Source organism: Mandrillus leucophaeus, unplaced genomic scaffold (assembly GCF_000951045.1).
Source record: "Mandrillus leucophaeus isolate KB7577 unplaced genomic scaffold, Mleu.le_1.0 Scaffold706, whole genome shotgun sequence".
Lineage (NCBI taxonomy): Eukaryota > Metazoa > Chordata > Mammalia > Primates > Cercopithecidae > Mandrillus > Mandrillus leucophaeus.
The window spans coordinates 2,011-17,408 of NW_012107653.1; the positions used below are offsets into that span (position 1 = coordinate 2,011).

The 15,398-nt window shown below is 41.5% G+C and overlaps 1 protein-coding gene across 1 annotated transcript; it reads right to left on the bottom strand.

Moving 5' to 3' along the window:
- Nucleotides 1-1,296: 1,296 nt before the first annotated feature.
- On the bottom strand, nucleotides 1,297-2,728 carry LOC105528185 (protein ARMCX6-like). The gene is made up of 2 exons (XM_011964811.1): nucleotides 2,611-2,728; nucleotides 1,297-2,451 (listed from the first exon to the last, which is right to left on the bottom strand). Exons 1-2 carry the CDS (start codon nucleotides 2,726-2,728, stop codon nucleotides 1,886-1,888), a joined length of 684 nt encoding a protein of 227 aa, XP_011820201.1. The 3' UTR covers nucleotides 1,297-1,885.
- Nucleotides 2,729-15,398: the final 12,670 nt, after the last annotated feature.

Sequence of the window (15,398 nt, forward strand, 5' to 3'; positions counted from 1 at the left end):
TGGGAGGGTTTCCCAGAGTTGGTCAGGGGACCTGGCAGGCACTCAGGCCCTCTGGCCAGCATGGACTGTGGGGCAGATGGTACAAGCAGGAAAGTTGTAACCCACCTGGAACCCAAGCTGCGCGGGGAAGGGAGAATAAGACAAGAAAAGAAAGCTTTGTTCTGTGTGGAAGAGAACAAGCCCAATGCCCAGCACCATAGAGATGGCGGCCGCCCAGGACACAGTGACCCACAGCAGCAGCCCTGGGAGACCGAGAGGGTACCGGCACGGCAGCAGCCTTGCCCAAAGGAAGCAGATGTGTTTACTGGGTTTGCCATGGCTTTAGGGAAGGGGACCACTTCTTGACACACACAACACAAACATGCAGGGAACCTGGCTTTGCTGATTCAGGGGCTAAACCTGCTGGGCAGGATCTGGTAATGTTGGAGATGGGGGCGGGTCAGGGGCAGAACGAGCTGCCCTGACCCATGGAGTGCTTCTGTGCCCACGGGCTCTTCCTTTCCTGGCAAAGTGCAGGGACCTCAGATGGAGAGTGTGGAGGTGTCTCCGGATGGATGGAGTGACCTCGGTCGTGCCAAGTGCCCTCAGCATTTGCCCTATCACCCCCGCGGGTAGTTGATGGAAGGCTCCACTGTCCCCTTCCAGGGTCCCACCAAAGGTAGTGGGGATATGGAAGAAAGGAGGTTGCTCCAAAGGGAGCAGCGGCCAACCCTCTCACTCTGTCAGGAAGTAGCGCCGGGGATCCCAAGGAAGAGAGAAGGAGGGCTGGAAGCAGATTTCCCCGTGGCTTCGCAGGAGGGACAGAACTACACAGGGTAGGTGCTGGGCAAGCGGCAACCTTTGTGCAATAAATGCGCCCCGATGCGTGGTAGAGCTCCCCCACCCGCTCCACCCCGGTCCCCATCCCCACGTCGGGATGCGCAGACAAACGAAAAGGCCGGGGTTACTGACCTTTCTTTCCAGGCTGGCAGTCAAGGAAAAGACATTAAGAAGAGATTTCTCTGTGCCGGGCACGGTGCTGCCTGCTCCACGGGTGTTTTCTCTTTCAGTCCTCTCAACATTCCATCCTAATTCCACGAACTCCCCCGCTGTGCTCCTCCCTTCCTCCCACCCCCGCCCCCAGCCCCTTCTTGAAGTTTATTCTGAGCACTGCAGCCCCTCTCTATCCCTGCCTCCTGTGAGCACCGATAAGCCGGCATTTGTCAGGGAACAGAAGTCCCAGTCAGCTGGCGTTTATCGTGCTTTTTTTGTCCTTCTCTCAGTGCAGACTGTAAACTCAAGGACAAGGACCATGACTCTTTTCTGCCAATCAAAGCACACAACTTTATTGATGATACACACAGATGCGGACTTGGGTGGAAGAGGTTAAGTCGGTACAATAGACAGAAGAGCAGTGCACTTTTTTGATGAATAGGTTCACTATCCATCAGGCGCGTGTAGAAGAAAGAGTAAACGAAAAATAATTCAACCTAAGCTGCAACAAATACATTTTCAGCTCAAGCTGCGATATGCGTCTGGTCTCTGCAAAGCGGTTCTGCTTGGACAGGGAAACCACCACAGGCAACAATAGCTGTAATTTGATGTTCTTTGTCCACAGCAGGCAGCTGAAGTGATCCCCTCACCACATGAAGGAGGCTGCAAGGGAGGAATTTACAGTGCCAACATTGCCTGCAGACTGCACAACCAACAAGTTACTCAAAGCTCTGTGGGAGCCCCTGCCTGGCCAATAAGAGTGTGGTCCTGGATTGAGCCCTGGAACTTTCACCCAATGAGGTGGTGATTGGCTAAGGCTGGATCTTCAGTAGCACCCTCTGCAGATTCTTTGACATCTGCAAACCAAGCGCGTTGTGGGTGGATTCCGTCCCATTGTGTTCCAGAGGGCTGTTTATGGGGCAGGGGTTTCCAGGAGAATCTCTCTGTTTCCTTTTCTGATAAAGAGGGACATGAATGAGAAGAGCATCTGGGCACCGACTAACTCCCCTGCCAAGACTGGCTTTTCAGACAAACCCATCAGTGGTTTCAAAACCTGAACCTTAGCACATCCACTTCCCTCTGATATCAAAGGAAACTTCAAGTCTGAAACGGACTTGGCAAGCATGTTATTAATAACTGTCATGCTTATTAACAAATTTAATCCGGCCTGCTGCAGAAATGAGTTGCAGTAATGTGACACAGTCTCCTGACACACTTCATTGATGTACATCTTAATCTGGCCCTCACTTTCAATGCTGGCATTTAAGTTATCCGTGGCACACAAAGCCTCTCTAACAGTGGGGTCTGGTGTGGGGCCCGTGTTTCTAACCATTGAGAGACTGGCCAAATGGCTATTGATATCCTGGCTAAATGGAAAGCCCGCATCCTTGGGCTCAGCAAACAACAGTTTTCCCTGAATGAAAAGACACTTGGAGAGGTCCAGAACACAACTACCTTTTTTAAAGTTTTGAGCATATCCAGCATTTTAAAAATTTTCATTGGGGAATAGGTGATTCATTTTTATTTGTATGGTTTGCTTTTGGAGAGGCTGTGAGTTCTTACTGCCCATGATTTTGTCAGACTAATCCCCAGGGCTTGGCTCATCCTCAACTCTTGACTGCAGATCATGGGCCTTACCTTTCTTCCCCACTGTCTGCAGCTCCCCCGCAATATTCGTCTTTTCTTGTTTGGATGTGCCTTCTTCTGATAAGTGGATGAACAGTGTGTCAACTTCTAGACCAGATTTCCATATCATCTTTCACATATTCGTCAGTCAATGTATATCCCACATCTAATGCAAGTCACAGATGGGCCTCACTCTTTAAAAGGTGATCTAGTTGTGGCATTTTAGGAAGGAGATTGTTACACATTCTTTTCCTGGACACAATCAATCTAATTGCCATCCAACATGGACCTAGCAGCCATGCAAACACATAGAGCTTTTAGATGAGTCTCCCCAAAGAGACATGTCAATGCACAGGTTACAAGGGTATCAGTATCTCTATTTCCGGATTTAAGGTCTTAATTTTCAAATATTCCTCCTCTGGGGTTTTACCTCCCTCAAGCTCAGAGGTGCAGCATTTATCTTTTTCCAGCACCAATGTAAGAGGAGAAAAGAACAAAGGCTGTGAGAGGGAGAAGCTAAACTGCCTCTGGACTCTGTAGTCTGCCTCAGACACCTCGTTTCTACCCCTTATCTCCAGCATATCACACTGTGTGGGGCAATTTCTTTCCTCCCTTACTTAGATTATTGTCTACAGCTAGACAGAGAAAAGAGAATAGAGATTGGCAAATGCACTCACATGTAAGTTTCAGGTGCATCCACTCCAGAGTGAGGAATGTAACTTTCCAAAGTCTCCCATTTAGGTCTCAGGCACACCCATCTTTCCCACCCTGGCTTCCTGCCACTTTATCCCTTGCCCTTCTCCCATGAATGCCCACTTTTCTGCTCTACCTCACCTCACTCCCCTTTCTGCCCTATAGATTTTGACACTGCTTTCCCAGAGCCATAAAGGATTGGGATTAAGGGTTTTCTGAAAACAAGACAGGAGTAGAAGGGCAAGTTCCAGTTTAGCACTTGTGTGTACCACCCTCTTGTGACTGGTTCTGGCTCCACATTTCCTTGAAGGAATACACTCTTGCTTCAGTCTCTACCAAATAACCTGTAATTTTCTTCTTCCTTTTTCTTGGGTTGCACTGCCCCCTACAGACAAACAAACCAGTATCTATCAGTAGGGTCGGCGAACACAGCACTGGGTGATAGGCCACAGTTCCTACCTTTTACTGATTCTGGACTCTATCTGTCAAACATTTCTCATCTCTCACTCTCAGGTCCCCAACACCAACTCTCCCCCGGATCCTATGCACCATTTAGAGAACTAAAATAAGCTGGTGGGTGGGGCGAGAGTATAGGGGAAGATGACTCTGTCCCAATCCTGACCCTAAGACTTCCTAGGCAATCATTCTCACACCAACCTGCACATAACCAGAGCAGTTTCTTCTTTCTTCACTCATCTACAAAGATGCCTCTCTGAGGTCAACAGCAGAGAGCTGATGGCTGGATCAAAAAGACTTGACTTTACCACAGATCTTGGTCACCTGAAATATATGTCACTAATGAGCCATGGTTGTCACCAGTAGTGATGCAAGAGTGTGCCTCCCTCTCCCTCTTCCCCCCAGCACACCAGACCTGTCACTCATTTTTTTCTTCGCCAATCCTGGAATCCAAAAGAAAATGCATTACCTTTTTGTGGGAATTTGTTTTTCTCTGATTTCCAGAGACAAAACTTATTCTGATACTTTCTTATCTTCTCCTGGAGCAACTGTCTCTTTGTATTTATACTTCTTTATCTTCATCCTAGAATACTGGGCAATAGCCCATCTCTTTACTTCCCCTCCCCTCAGCAACTAATATCTATCATCTTGCTTAGATCCATGAAAAAGCAGATTTCATAAAACAAGAATGGAGAACTAAATATTTTTAATTATATTTTTCTTGCCTCTGCTCACTCTTCTTGGAAATAATGACCTTTTAAAAATACTTTTACACCTTTGTATGTATAAGGAGTTTTCTGGAGTGATACTTGCTAGAATGACACCACTGGTTATTTCAGAGAGTAGTATTTAAGGCAATACCCACTCTAGCTGAAATGTCAAGTGTTAAGGTCAGTGGGACATGGAAATTAACAGAGCTGTCTCTTGGACAAGACCACCTAGTTTTCCCAACAGAGCCCTATAAGATAGCATTTGCCTTGCTGAGTTCACTATACTCCAGGCTCTACCCCCTAATTTTGTTTTCAGAGTAAAAATATGCACAATTTATGACATTACACCCAAGAGAAATGTATGCATATATTTACCAAACGACATGTATAAGAATGCTCATAGCAGCACTATTCATAATAGTCCCAAGTTGGAAACAATCTAAATATCCATCATCAACAGAATGGATGCATAAAATACAGTACATACATAAATGGCAATGAATACTCTACATGCAACAGTATGGATTATTCTCACAGACAATGTTAGCAAAAAAAAAATAGACACAAAATAATATATACTGTATGATTCTGCTTACCTAAAGTTTTTTTAAAATTCAAAACGATCTATATTTTTACAAGTCAGAATAGTGGTTACCCTTGGGATGCATTAGTGAGTAGATGGGGGCTTAGAGCGAGCTTCCAGTGTGTGGTTCATGTTTATTTCTTGCTCCCTTTGTGATAATGTACTGAGCTGATCACTTGTGCGCTTTTCTGTATATACAGTATACTTCAACAAAAGTTTACTTAAAGATCTCAATAGTGAGTTAGGCAAATGAGAGGTGGAGTGGCCAAGATGGCCAATTAGAAGCAGCTAGGGTGGATGGTTCTCATGGAGAGGAATGGAAGGGGTGAGTAAATATAGCACCTTCAACTGAAATATCCAGGTACTTGCATTGAGACTAATCAAGGAAACAACTTGACCCACAAAGGTCAAGAAAAGCAAAGTGGGATGATGGCCCACCCAGGAGCGACACGAAGCCAAGGGAAGCTCCCCCTCCTAGGAAAGCAGTGAGTAAATGTACAGCCCCAGAAACCCATGCCTCTCCCACTGATCTTTGCAACCCTTGGGTCAGAAGATCCCCTCATGAACCCACTCCACCAAGGCCTTCAGTCTGACACACAGAGCTATGCAGAGTCTTGAAAGAGCAGCCATTCAGACACATGTGGAGACCAGGGAGCTTTAAATACTCTGGCTCTGGGCTTCCCAGCAAAAGTAACTGCAACTCCAGCAAAGTAGGAGATTAGAACTCCTACTACCCCTAGGAAAGAGGCTGAAACCAGGGGGCTGAGCAGGGAAGGTCTGCAGGTTCCATGTCCATGGCACTTCACAGGATAAAATCCACTGGCTTGGAATTCCAGCCAGTCACCAGTAGCAGTGTGGCGCCTACCTGGGATGGAGCACCCACGGGGAAGGGCGTGCCTCCATCTTTGTTGTTTGGGTGACTTAGCCATTCCAGCCTGTGGGCTTTGGAGAGTCCAAACTGACCAGGGGCAGAAGGGATCCCCCAGCACAGCACAGCTGCTCTACCAAAACATGGCCAGACTGTTTCCTTCCCCCAATCCGTTCCTCCTCAATGGTGGGGGACCTCCCAACTGGGCCTTCAGCAACCCCTGCTGGTGTTCTCTGGCCAACAAAGATTTGAAAACTCCCTGGGACAAAACTCCCAAAGGGAGGAGTGGGCCACCATCTTTGTTGTTGGACATCTCAGCAGTTCTAGTCTTCAAGCTTTGGTGTGTCTGAGGCTACCAGGGGCAGAAGTGGTACACCAGCACAGCACAGCAGCCTCCGAAAACATGGCCAGACTGCTTTCTTAAGTCAGTCCCCAAACTTGCTCTTTATCACCAGGTAGAGCCACCCAACCAGGGTCTTCAGCTACCCCCACCAGTGTTCTCTGTCTGACAGAGGTTTCAGGCCTCCCTGGGACAGAGCTTCCAGGACAAAAGGAAGGCCACCATCTTTGCTGTTCAGGTGACTCAGCCATTCCAGCCTTCAGCCTTCAGAGATGACCAGGGGCTAAAGTGTGCCCCTAGCCCAGCACAGCTACTCAACAAAAACATGGCCAGACTACATTTTTAAGCAGGTCCCCAATCCTGTTCCTCCTGAATGGAAGGGACCTCCCATCCAGGGTTACCAGTCACCTCCCACAGGTGCATTTGGGCCAGCAACAGGTCTGTACCTCCCTAGGATGGAGCTCTCTGATAAAGGAGCAGGCTTCCACTTTTGCTGTTTCACAACCTTCACTGGTGACAGCTTCAGGTACTGGAAAATCTGAGGTGAATAGGGACTGGAGTGGGCCCCCAGCATACTGCAGCAGGCCTACAGAAAAGTGGCCAGACTGTTAAAAGAAAAAAAATCCAAAAGTCAGAAATCTAAAAGACTGAAGGCAGATAAGCCCACAAAGACAAGAAGTAATCAATGCAAGAAGGCCGAAAACTCAAAAAGCTAGCATGCCTTCTTTCCTCCAAATGACCACATCACCTATCCAGCAAGGGTGAGGAAACAGGTTGAAGCTGAGATGGCTGAAATGACAGAAGTAGAATTCAGAATATGGATAGGAATGAAGTTCGCTGAGCTAAAAGTGTGTGTCATAACCCAATGCAAGGAAGCTAAAAATCATGGTAGAACATTGCAGGAGATGACTGGGTGCAGTGGCTCATGCCTGTGATCTCAGCACTTTGGGAGGCCAAGACAGGTGATGACTTGAGGTCAGGAGTTAAGACCAGCCTGGCCAACATAGCAAAACCCTGTCTCTACTAAAAACACAAAAATTAGCTGGGCATGGTGGTGTGCACTTGTAGTCCCAGCTATTCAGGAGGCTGAGGCAGGAGAATTGCTTGAATCCAGGAGGTGGAGGTTGCAGTGAGCTGAGACCATGCCACTGCACTCCAGCCTTGGCAACAGAGCAAGACACTGTCTCAAAAAATAAAAAATGGGCCAGACACTGTGGCTCACGCCTGTAATCCCAGCACTTTGGCAGGCAGAGGCAGGTGGATCACCTGAGGTCAGGAGTTCGTAACTAGCCTGACCAACATGGTGAAACCCTGTCTCTACTAAATACCAAAAATTAGCTGGGCATGGTGGCATATGCCTGTAATTCCAGCTACTTGGGAGGCTGAGGCAGGAGAATCTCTTGAACCTGGGAGGTGGAGGTTGCAATGAGCTGAGATTTCACCATTGCCCTCCAGCCTGGGCAACAAGAGTGAAACTTCATCAAAAAACAAAACAAAACAAAAAAAAAAACAGAACTTGACAGAATAAAAAAACATATATAGGCAATATAAGAAAGAACATAATCAACTTGGTAGTGCTGAAAAACATACTATAAGAATTTCATAATCCAATCACAAGTATTAACAGCAGAATAGATCAAGCAGAGGAAAGAATCTCAGAGCTTGAAGACTGCCTTGCAGAAATAAGACAGGCAGACAAGAATAGAGGGAAAAAAAGAATGAAAACAAATTAACAAAACCTCTGAGAAATGTGGGATTATGTAAAGAGACTGAATCTGCAACTGATTGGTGTGCCTGAAAGAGATAGGGAGAATAGAACCAACTTGGAAAAGACATTTCAGGATATCATCCATGAGAACATCCTCAACCTAGCTAGAAAGGCCAAAATTCAAATTCAGGAAATGCACAGAACCCCAGTAAGATACTCCATGAGAAGATCATCTGCAAGACACATAATCATCTGATTCTCCAAGGTTGAAATGAAAGAAAAAAAGTTAAAGGCAACAGGTGAGAAAGGCCAGGTCACCTACAAAGAGAAGCACATCATATTAACAGCAGACCTCTCAGCCAAAACTCTACAAGCCAGAAGAGGTTGGGGGCCAATAATTAGCATTCTTAAAGAAAAGAAATTCCAACCCAAAATTTAACATCCATCCAAACTAAGCTTCATAAGCAAAGGAGAAATAAGATCCTTTTCAGACAAGCAAATGCTGAGGAAATTTGTTACAACCAGACCTGCCTTACAAGAGCTCCTGAAGGAAGTATTAAATATGGAAAGGAAAGACTGTTACTAGTGACTACAAAAACACAATGAAGCACACAGACTAGTGACACTATAAAGCAACCACATAAATAAGTCTGCAAAATAACCATATAATAGCACAATGACAGGATCAAATCCATACATATCACTACTAACTTTGAATGGAAATGGGCTGAATGCCCCACTTGAAAGGCACAGAGTGGCGAGCTGGATAAAAAAGCAAGACCCAACGGTATGCTGTCTTCAAGAGTCCCATCTCACATGTAATGGCACTCATAAGCTCAAAATAAAGGAATGGAGGAAAATATACTAAGCAAATGGAAAACAGAAAAAGGCAGGGGTTTCAATTCTAGTTTCTGACAAAACAGATTTTAAACCAACAAAGGTTAAAAAAATGACAAAGAAGGGCAATACATAATGGTACAAGGTTGAAGTCAACAAGAGGATCTAACTAACATAAATATATATGCATCCAACACTGGAGCACTCAGATTCATAAAGCAAGTTCTTAGAGAACTTCAAAGAGACTTAGACTCCCACACAATAACAATGGAAGATTCTAACACCCCACTGACAATATTAGATCATCGGGACAGAAAATTAACAAAGATATTCAGCACCTGAACTCAGCACCAGATCAAATGGACCTGATAGATATCTACAGAATGCTCTACCCAGAAACAATAAAATATACATTTTTCTCATCACCACATGGCACTTACTCTAAGATTGATCACATAGTTTTAAGTAAAACACTCCTCAACAAATGCAAAAGAACTGAAATTGTAACAAACAGCCTCTTGGACCACAGCACAATCAAATTAGAAATCAAGACTAAGAAATTCATTCAAAACTATACGATTACATGGAAATTGAATAACCTGCTCTTGAGTGACTTTTGGGTAAATCATGAAATTAAGGCAGAAATCAAGAAGTTCTTTGAAACTAATGAGAACAAAAAGACAACGTGCCAGAATCTCTGGGACACAGCTAAGGCAGTGTTAAGAAGGAAATTTATAGCACTAAATGCCCACATCAAAAAGATAGGAAGATCTCAAATTAACAACCTAACTTAACAACTAAAAGAACTAGAGAACCAAGAGCAAACAAATCCCAAACCCAGCAAAAGACAAGAAATAACCAAAATCAGAGCTGAACTGAAGGACATAGACACACACACACACACACACACACACACACACACACACAAAACATTCAAAAGATCAACAAATCCAGGAGTTGTTTTTCTAAAAAAAGCATAATAAAATACATATACTGCTAGCTAGACTAATAAAGAAGAAAAGAGAGACGATTCAAATAAACATAATCAGAAACAACAAAGAAGATATTACCATTGACCCCACAGAAATACAAATAATTGTCAGAGAATATTATGAACACCTCTATGCACATAAACTAGAAAATATGGAAGAAATGGAAACATTTCTGGACACATACACCTTTCCAAGACTGAAACAGGAAGAAATTGAATCCCTGAACAGATCAGTAATGAGTCTACCACACCAAAAAATCCAGGACCAGATGGATTCACAGCTGAATTCTACAGTAGGTACAAAGAAGAGCTAGTGCCATTCCTACTAAAACTATTCCAAAAATTAAGGAGGAGAGACTTCTCCCTAATTCATTCTGGGAGGCCACCATCATCCTGATGCTGAAACCTGGCAGACACACACACACACACACACACACACAAAAACACACTTTTGCATTTTTTTCTTTTTGGATATTCCCGCCAATATCCTTGATAAACATTGAATCAAAACTCCTCAACAAAATACTGGCAAACTGAATCCAGCAGCACATCAAAAAGCTTACCCACCACAATCAAGTAGGCTTTATTCCTGGGGTGTAATGTGGGTTCAATATACACAAATTAATAAATGTGATGTATCACATAAACAGAACTAAAGACAAGAAACAAATGATTATCTCAATACAAGCAGAAAAGCCTTTCTATAAAATCCAACATCTATTCATGTTAAAAACTCTCAATAAACTAGGTATTGAAGGAACATACCTCAAAATAATTAGAGCCATCTATGACAAACCTATAGCCAACATCATACTTAATGGACAAAAGCTGGAAGCGTTCCCCTTGAAAACTGGCACAAGACCAGGATGCCCTCTCTCGCCACTCCTATTCAACATAGTATTGAAAGCCCCGGCCAGAGCAACCAGGCAAGGGAAAGAAATAAAGGACACACAAATAGGAAGAGAGGAAGTCAAACTATCCCTGTTTGTGGATGACATGATTCTATATCTAGAAAACCCTATAGCTTCAGCCCAAAATCTCCTTGATCTGATAAACAACTTCAGCAAAATTTTAGGATAGAAAATCAATGTGCAAAAATCAATAGCATTCGTATACACCAACAGCAGTCAAACCAACAGCCAAATCACGAATGAACTCCCATTCACAATTGCCATGAAAAGAATAAAATACCCAGGAATACAACAAACTAGGAAGGTAAAAGATCTCTACAGGGAGAATGGAGAACTACAAACCACTGTTCAAAGAAATCAGAGATGACACAAACAAGTGGAAAACATTCCATGCTCATGAATAGGAAAAATCAATATTGTTAAAATGGCCACACTGCCCAAAGCAATTTGTAGATTCAATGCTATTCCTGTTAAACTACCATTGACATTCTTCACAGAACTAGAGAAAACTATTTAAAAATTCATACGGAACCAAAAACCTGAATAGTCAAGGCAATCCTAAGCAAAAAGAACAAAGCTACAGGCATCACGCTACCTGACTTCAAACTATACTACAAGGCTATAGTAACCAAAACAGCATGGTGCTGGTACAAAAACAGACACATAGACCAATGGAATAGAGTAGAGAACCCATAAATAAGACTACACACCTACAACCATCTGATCTTGACAAACCTGACAAGCAATGAAGAAAGGATTCCCTATCTGATAAGTGATGTTGGAATAACTGGCTAGCCATATGCAGAAGATTGAAATTGGATCCCTTCTTTACACCATATACAAAAGTTAATGCAGGATGCATTAAAGACTTAAATGTAAGACTCAAAACTACTAAAAATCCTGAAATACAACCTAGGCAATACCATTCAGGACATAGGCACGGGCAGAGATTTCATGACAAAGATGCCAAAAGCAATGACAACAAAAGCAAAAATTGACAAATGGGATCTAATTAAACTAAAGAGCTTCTGCACAGGAAAAGAAACTATCAACAGAGTAAACAGACAATCTACAGGATGGGAGAAAATTTTTGTAATCTATCCATCTGACAAAGTTCTAATAAACAGAGGCTACGAGGAACTTAAACAAATTTACAACAACAACAACAACAACAAAATAACCCTGTAAAAAGTGGGCAAAGGGCATGAATAGACACTTCTTAAAAGAAGACATACATGAAGACAACAAGCATATGAAAAAAACCTCAACATCACTGATCATTAGAGAAATGCAAATTAAAACCACAATGAGATGCCATCTCACACCAGTCAGAATGGCTGTTATTAAAAAGTCAAAAAATAACAGATACTGGCAATGTTGTGGAGAAAAACAAACACTTATACACTGTTGGTGGGAGTGTAAATTAGTTCAGCCATTGTGGAAAACAGTGTGGTGATTTCTCAAAGACCTGAAGACAAAAATACCAGCAATTCTGTTACTGGATATTTACCCAAAGGAATATAAATCAATCTACTATAAAGACACATGCATGCAATAGTTTATTGCTGCACTATTCACAATAGCAAAGACATGGAGTCAACCTAAATGCCTATCAATGGTAGACTGAATAAAGAAAACATGGTATAACCAAATACTGCATGTTCTCACTTATAAGTGGGAGCTAAATGATGAGAACCCATGGACACATGGAGGAACAACATACTGGGGCCATTCGGAAGGTGGAGGGTCAGAGGAAGGAGAGGATCAGGAAAAATAACTAACTGGTTTTGGGATTAATACCTGGGTGATGAAGTAATCTATACAACAAACCCCCATAGCACAAGTTTACCTATGTAACAAATCTGCACTTGCACACGTAAACTTAAAATAAAATTTACAAAAAACAAGATGAATGAAAGATGAGTTAATGAAACCAATCCTCCTGATCATCTAGGGAAGCTAGACAAAACATATTTTTTAAAGTTTTTCTGAAGGCATTGGAGGACTAACAAGATAGTGAAGAATAACTGGTTCAGAATAGGAGTGAGTGGGGCAAGTTGAGCCTAATGCCAGGGCCACCTTTTCCAATGGAGCATATGCAGCTGTTAAGGGGACTGTTGAGAGGCTATGCAGAAGTTTAGATAACCTCTAGAGGCTAGGGAAGCAGAGATTGGAACTGAAATCTTGCCAAGAATTGTGCCTGGTGAACGTGAATGTCCCTGGGTTGTGACACTGAAAGAGCCGCGCCTCAGAGTCAGGGTAAACTAAAGGTAGACACTCTCACAAGTACTTCAGTTCAACTTTGAATAATTTCAATCATGGAACATACTTCCAAAGTGCTAATGCTCCCAGGTGCCTAGCAGACACAAATACAAATCCTCTTTAGAGAGAGATAATATCAGCCTCAAATTATTTCCGAAGTTTTGCAACTTACAATATTGCAAAATACAATTTTGCAAAATACAATATCTAGCACACAACCAAGTAAAAAAGAAGATAAGACAAAATTAACAAAAGTCATCAGAAATGACAGACCATAGAAAAAGACCCACTGGGGCCTCAGATATTAGACTTATCCAACATAGAGTTAAAATAAATATACTTACTTTGCCTAAGGAAATACAAATATCGAGAGTTTCTGCAGATAATGAAAACTATAAAAAACATAAAACGAAAATGCTAAAACTGAAAAAATAGAATAATCTAAATTAATAACTAAATGAATGGATTTAACAGCAGAGTACACATAGATGAAGAGAAAATTATTGAACAGAAAGGTAGATTAGAAGAAACTATCCAGAATTAATAACAGAATTACAAAAGGATGAAAATTTAAAAGTGAGTAAGAGAATACAGAGAGAAGGTTTAACAAATATGTGTTTTTGAAACTTAGGAAGACTTGAGAGAATGAATCAGGCAGATGTAATACTTAAAGAAATAATGGTTGAGAATTTTCTGAACTGTCTAAAACGTAAAGTCACAGATTCAAGAAACCCTTCAAACCTCAATCAAGATGCATTTTTAAAATCACATTCACGCACATTGTAGAAAAACTGCTAAAAACCAAAAACAAAGAGTGTACGTTAAAATCAGCCATAAAACAAAAAATTCAGATTACCTTCCGAAGAGCAACAATTGGACTTCTCTTCTTTGAGAGATGACTTCTCAAACAGGAAAAAATGGAATCCATACAATGGAAGGATATATTTAAAGAGGTGAAAGAAAATTACTGCCAACTTAGATTTATATGTCCATAGGCAATATCAACAGTGAATATGAAATAAAGACATTCTAAGGTAAAAAACAAAAAGAAAAAATTATCGCTAGCAAACTCATGCAAGAAGAAATCTTAAAGGTTGTTCTTCAGGCTGAATAAAAATTTATCTTCCTAGAAAATAGGAAGAAAAGAAGTGCAAAGGAAAAATAAATATTTATGCAGATGTAAACAATTATTGATGATACAAAACAATAATAAAATTAGATAAAACAGACATTAAATCAACAGCAGTCAAAAAGGACCAAAAAAGGCATTACATAATGATAAAGGGTTCAATTCAACAAGAAGACTTAACTATCCTGAATCTATGTGCATCCAACATTGACACACCCAGATTCGTAAAACAAATAATTCCAGACCAACAAAAATACAGGCTGTCACACAATAATGGGGAGGACTTCAATACCCCACTGGCAGTGTTAGGCAGATCAAGCCAGAAAACTAACAATGAAATCCTGGACTGAAATTCGACACTTGACCAAGTATATTTGATAGACATCCAAAGAATACTCCACCCAACAATCACCAGATATACATTCTTCTCATCTGCACACAAAACATACTTTACGATCGACCACTTGCTCCACCATAAAGCAAGTCTTAATAAATTCAAAAAAATAAAAATCATACATTGAAATAAAAATAGAAATCAATACTAGAAAATGTCTCGAAACCACATAATTACATGGAAAGTAAACAACTTGCTCCTGAATGACTTTTAGGTAAACAAGAAAATTAAGGCAAAAATCTAAAGTTTATTTAAAATTAATAAAAACAGAGACACAACATACCAAAATATTGGTAATACGGCAAAAGCAGTGTTAAGAGAAAAGCTTATAACACTAAATATCTACATCAAAAAGCCAGAAACAATATCAAATTAACATTCTAACATCCCTCCTAGAGGAACTAGAAAAGCAAGAACAAACCAACCCCAGAGCTAGCAGAAGAAAAGAAATAACTAAAATCCAAGCAGAACTGAATGAAATTGAGACCCAAAAATCCATACAAAATATCAATGAAATCAAAAGTTTTTTGAAAGGATTAAACAAGATTGATAGACTGCTAGCTACATTAACAGAGAAAAAAGAGAAGAACTAAATAAACATAATCAGAAATGACATTAAAACCAATCCCACCAAAAAAACAAAAAATCCTCAAAGACTGTTATGAAAACCTCTATGCGCAGAAACTAGAAAATCTAGAGGAAATGGATACATTCCTGGAAACACAGCCTATTAAATTTGAACCAGGAAGAAATTGAAACCTTGAACACGTCAATAATGAGTTCTGAAATTGAATCAGTCATTAAAAAAAAACTACAGCCAAAAAAGTCCTGGACCACATGGATTCACAGCCATATTCTATCAGATGTACAAGGAAGAACTAGTACAAATCCTGCTAAAACTATTCCTGAAAATCAAGG

Excerpts from the sequence above, each read along its gene's own strand:
- LOC105528185 (XM_011964811.1), bottom strand. The coding sequence starts at position 2,728 with ATGATATGGAAATCTGGTCTAGAAGTTGACACACTGTTCATCCACTTA. Across the intron at positions 2,452-2,610 it reads GCAGACAGTGGGGAAGAAAG|GATATGCTCAAAACTTTAAA; the intron begins GTAAGGCCCATG and ends TTTAAAATGCTG.